The sequence below is a fragment of the Cornus florida genome, unplaced genomic scaffold (assembly GCF_030987335.1).
Source record: "Cornus florida cultivar Cherokee Brave unplaced genomic scaffold, ASM3098733v1 CherokeeBrave_3.0.0_Hap2_Chr04, whole genome shotgun sequence".
Taxonomy (NCBI): Eukaryota; Viridiplantae; Streptophyta; class Magnoliopsida; order Cornales; family Cornaceae; genus Cornus; species Cornus florida.
Genome location: NW_026775574.1, coordinates 19612120 through 19618119, shown reverse-complemented (window position 1 = coordinate 19618119; position 6000 = coordinate 19612120). Strand labels below are relative to the sequence as shown.

Below are 6000 nucleotides of genomic sequence, written 5' to 3'. Positions count from 1 at the left end.
ACTCCTCATTATGCTCATATTCTTTCCAAAAGAGTACACAATCATGTTTACATATATAATTCTCACTGTTTATGACAAATCGCTCTCACACTTCAAGCATGCTCTTGCTCTCGCGCTCCATGCATGCTTTCGCTTAAATTCTCTGTCGCTCTCAGCTCCCACTCTCGAATTTGATCGTTATTGATTTTACTTCCGCTTTACGTGACTTAGCCTAAAACATGTGTTAGTTGACCAATTCCCTCCGATCAATCAGTGAAGTGCATATTAAACATAAAGCTTATCAATCAGCACAATATTTTATTCACGACATTGAAACACCCAACCTCTCCTTCCTACCATCTGAGCTAATATCTTAATACCTATTGGTACCTACCGTGTATATTCTAGCTATGTTGTTTCTATCAGTTACTCCATGTGTTAAGAAATTATATATATATATATATATATATATATATATATATATATATATATATATATTGTTATTACTTGTGTTTATCAGGTGCTGGAATAGAAGGATTATTAAATTTCTCTTCAAAGTGGTGGATGTCTCCTTAGAGAGGGAGAGATCTTTGGAAATATAACATGAAAATGGGGTGTGTTGATGGAGAGAGAAACAATCTTACAGTTTCATGTGTTGAAATTATATATATATATATATATATATGTTCCGTGTTATACTTTAATAATTACCAAAACAAAAATTATCTGATTTTTAATCAGGTGCTAGAAGTGGTAGAAGGATTAGAAAATACATGAAAAGTAATGCAATTAAGAGAGGTCCATGACAAGAGTCTTCAGCTCTTCATATATATATATATATATAATCATAAAATTTATATTATAGTGTAATGGACCATATTTCTCTCCAAATGTTGTACAAAGTTATTTATTTAGATTGTTATATTTTTTTATATTTTACAAAACACCAAGAATGCATCTATAATATAGATTTATTTAGACGTTTGATAGAACTATTTAATAATAATAAAGTCAATTTTGATAAATCAATTCATACTACCAAACTATGAAATGTTACCTTCCAGCATTATTTTATTTTTATCTAACCAAATGTACATACCACCGTGTGGTATCACGCGAAAGTGGTAGGCGGGTGATTGGAGAGAGATATAAACAAACAAACTTTTGGCACCACCAACATTATTGCCTATATATATATATATGAACTCAAAAGTTTCTTAATTATAACATACATTCAATCAATCTTATTCTTATTGCTCTTAGTACCACAAATATGAGTACTTGTGAACTTCCCACCACAACAGAGAGTCTTTCCGGTGATGAGCTGCCAAATAGTGAGGATTATAAAAAAGGCGTCGAGTATATTACTGATACGTGGCCAAACTTGTCCAAGCTACCTTCAGAATATGTTTTGCCATTAACCACTAATCCATTATTAGTTAGTCATGATTCAATTCCTGTCATCGATTTGAGTGGTCTCAATGGATCGGCTGAGTCTAGAATGATGACTATTCAGGCCCTCGATTCTGCCTGTTCCGAATGGGGAATCTTCGGAGTAATATATATATATATATATATATATATATATATATATATATATATGAATATATTTTGTTTATTAGTTTTTATAAAAATTAACATGCAACGCAGGTTGTTAATCACGGGATAAAGATCTCTGTAATGGAGGAAATGCTTGAGGCCGTAGTAGGATTTTTCAATCTTTTTTTTTTTTTTTTTTTGGTTAAAAGGGTAAGCTTTTTTTGTTAAAAGGATTTTTCAATCTTTCTTGGGAAGAGAAGATGAAATATAATACGAATAGTCCAATGAATCTACCTGCTGCTGGGTATGGAACAAGCCTGCCTATGTCCTCCAAGTATTCTATCTGGAGGGACTATATGAGACATCATGGGCAGGCCGTCCTCTTCATAGCAACTCTGATCTTTGGCCTAGCAATCCCTCTAACCATAGGTATATATATATATATATATAGAGAGAGAGAGAGAGAGAGAGAGAGAGAGAGAGCTTTAAATTCATGAATTTAATTAATTGCCAAAATTAATCCAATAAAATCTGTGAATTGAAGGAACATAGCCAAGGAATTTATAGAGGAGGTTTGGCAGTTGCAACTGAAGATAGCAAGTGCATTATCAGAAGCTTTAGGGCTTGACAGTGATTACATAGAGAAGTCACTTGGAGAAGGTTTTCAAATCGTTGGTTCTAATTATTACGCGCCATGTCAAGAGCCACACCGAACACTAGGGATACGCGAACATTCTGATCATGGTGGACTTACAGTTTTGATGCAAAATGATGTCGATGGCTTACAAGTTGAACATGATGGAGAATGGGTTGCTGTTAGAATCGTGCCAGGGTCTTTTGTAATCAACATAGGAGATTACATGGAGGTTAGTCCAATATCTGTTCATGTAATTTTACTTCAGAAAATATATAAGATATTAACCTATATTTCTGTGATCTTAGATTTTGAGCAATGGAAGGTACAAAACTTTGAAGCATCGAGGTGTGACAAATGCACAAAGAACGAGGATATCAATAGCGGTGGGCAATGGTCCTGGTCTGACCTCCACAGTTGCACCTGCAAGCCCACTGCTGGATGAGAAGATTGAGATAAAATCAAAACGGCACTATAAGAGGAAAAAGTCCATTGCAAGCCATGAATGATCTACAAGTCAACAAATGAAGCTTCTTCCATTCCATTACTTGCCAAAAGTATAAGGGACCTAAAAGTTTCAATAGTGAATTGAATTTGCAAGCCATAACCTATGTATGGGTCATAAATAAGCTGGCTTTCATAGTAGTAACGGTAGAACTCCTTTGTGTTTTTATTTCTTTTGTTGTTGTTCTTCTTATATATTTTCTTATACATATTGTTTATCCCATTATTTCTGGATAAGTGGAAAGTTGACATATGACGAGTTCCAAGGGGCTTGTATACTAGATTAATATTCCAGTAACAGGAAAATAAGCTACAATCAGGGATGAAAGACGAATACTACCTTTAGTTAGTTCCACCTAGCCACGCAAGTTTAAAACATGCTTAATTGCTGTCATGTGGAACTAAAGGCCTGGTCAAGAACATGAATGATTATATGAGGTGAGGTGTACCAAAAGGAGAAAGCATGTGGCAATCAATGGCCACGTGTAAGGTTTGGATTGCCAAAAATTGGGAAATTAATTTAAGATGATATTTGACTTTGTCAAATAAAGGAATGTGTAATTATCCTAACATAATTCTAACTTACCATGTAAGTAAGGATTATGCCTAAAATTTAGGAATCTCGTTAAGTGAGGAGGGATTGCAGAAGAAGAAAATCTCTTAAAGGGCTAAGATTCAGTCCAGGTACAGTACAAAGAGGAGAGATTTTAGGAGGAGGTTGCCACATGAATAGCATAATGTCCAAAATGGGTCAAAACTGCTTAAAGAAGTTGCTAAAATATTGGTGTCATGCATTAAATCAGAACATGGGATTCAGTTTTTCAAATTAAAAGGGGTTATAAGTGGCATAATCCTAGCAAAAATGGTGTATGTGGCTGCCATACAAGGAAAGTTTTACGTCAAAGTTGACTATATCAACTCTACCAAGTGACGTGTCAACTCTAGAAGGCGGCCACTTGCCTTATTTAGGTGAGGAGGTTGCAAAAAATAAGCAAGTGGGTGAAAACATGAAGCATTTACCAAAGAAAGCTGAGGAAAACGTGGGACACCTGGCACAATCCGACCTTCTAGGTTGAAATTTTCAACTGCTGCTGGAACAGCTGCCTTTCCATCTGGGCAGTTCCAAAACGTGGGTAAATGCTTGCAACAAGCATTCAACCACCAAAACCACTCTTTCACAGATCTGTTTCTTTCTAACTTTACTTATTTTAGTAATTAATAAATTAATCTCATGCAAAATAAAATAAAGCAAAGTAAAGAGCTAGTTAGAGATGACACCAAGATTTTTAGCAAGGAAACCTCAGTTGATAAAATAGATCAATTGTTCGTGTGGGAAAAACTTCGTGGACAATGCAATCCAAAGTAAACCGATCCACTATAAATGAAACAAAGTATACTGAACTTTAATTCTAACTCACACCCTATCGTTCTACTAAATACTAATAGCTGACAATCATATGGCTTTGCGACGTCCCGTCCAACAGTAACTTGACCTCAGGCTTATTTTTGATCTTTGTAGAAAGGTAGTACGTAAATTAAACAACACTCATCGAATGCTTTGACCCTTTCAAAGTGTGATCATTTTTACATCTATTTTTCAATATCTGAATTCAAAGTAGAAGTAGATCTGCTTTTTTTTTATCGCTGTAGATGCAAAACTTTGATCACGATCAGAATTTGAACAATACTTTAAACTCAGTACTCTTGTGTTTATGTGTATGATCTAGAAAGACTGACAAAGAAATCTCTTCGATTTTCTATAAAAATAATCTTCCTAAGGCTTTTATGAATAATGAAGTTATAGTGCCAAAGCCGTTCTTAAACCTAGATAACTATCAGGGTTTAAATAAAATTTTCAAAGATCTAATCCATAAAAAAATATAGAAAATTTCATGTATAGGACTTTTGGTATAATTCTAAACCAAGTAGGAAAGAAATCAGAATATGATTGCAAAATTACCAAATCCTGTAGAAGACTTTTGAATCGGTTCAAGAATGGCAGAGTGAATTTCGAAGCCAATGATGAAGGCTTGAACCGGTTCCAAGACACTTGAACCGGTTCAAGTATGCCAGACTTGAATCCTAAAGCTCTGAAGGTTAAAAACATTGTATTGGTAAGTTCGAAAAATATACCAAGTATGGAATGTGTCCTAACCTCTTTAGATTTCTTCCTAAAGTGTTGTTCTTTCCTTTCTTGATAATCTCAATATAGTACCTTTGAACAACCTTCCAATTCCGCAGTTGATGTCAATCCTGATATGGCAACTTGAAATTATAACTCAACTAGGACTTGTTTTGACACCGAAAAATTGCCAATTTCAGAATTCATATCTCACAGTCCATTGATTCTGACATACTCATAACTGAACTCTAAGATACCTCAGTTCAGCAAACCCAAGTTGCAGACCTCCATGCTGCATGACCTATATGCAATATAAATAGTTACCTGAGAGTAACGTACAGACCATTTACACCGGTGAGCTCTAAGCAACAACATCCATCGAAAACGGAGAGAATATCTAAGTCTCAAGCACCCAAATGGCGAGAGCACATAGAAGAAGATCCATCACTGTACTCCATCTGAAACACGACCGAGAACTCGGTGAACTTCAATCTGTTGCAAAGATTCAGCACCCAGCGGTCTTCAGTGTATATTTAACATATATATGTATATATATATATATATATATGTATATAAGGGTATTATCGGAAGAGATAAGGGTATTTTTAGAATTTTACATTTTTAAAATGTCATGTGTAAAACACCTAACTAAATTTTTAACGAAACAGTGACCTCAAAGCTCTTCTTTGCTCATTTTTTCAAATTTAACGGACTTATATACTTAAAATAAATAAATATTAGGAGTGTTATTTGCTCAAAATTTAAATATCCTGCCTAGTGTTTCTCACTTTACCCTTGACTGATTGAGTATGTAATTTAAAGTCTTACACAGTATGAAGTTCTTACATCTTGCTTTTAAGTTCTAATGTGATATGAAAAACCAAATATTTTTTCCTCTCTAATCGTTTTGTCCCCTTCTAAATGCAGATAATCAATTAATACGATCATTACGATGGGACTCCAAAGTCAAACACCATTCAACAAAGGACAATTCATCTAGAATGTTACCACCCTCAATTCAACCCAAAAGCTTTGGAGGATTTCGTCATTAACAGTTCGATCTCTCCGGAAGGTTTGATTCCATCTAGTTTATGAGAGTTCATAAGTAAAAGTCAAAAAAAGTCAAAAATGCCAGCTTATTTATTTATTTTGTTTGGTTACCAACTTAATTAAATGTAGTTTATTCCGAGCCATTTATTTAACTAATAAGAGGTCGATGTGG

General features: G+C 34.4%; 1 protein-coding gene across 1 annotated transcript; it reads left to right on the top strand.

Moving 5' to 3' along the window:
• Positions 1-1252: 1252 nt before the first annotated feature.
• On the top strand, positions 1253-2661 carry LOC132304801 (protein DMR6-LIKE OXYGENASE 1-like). Its single transcript, XM_059802520.1, has 5 exons — positions 1253-1534; positions 1630-1680; positions 1835-1947; positions 2063-2384; positions 2461-2661. Exons 1-5 carry the CDS (start codon positions 1253-1255, stop codon positions 2659-2661), a joined length of 969 nt encoding a protein of 322 aa, XP_059658503.1.
• Positions 2662-6000: the final 3339 nt, after the last annotated feature.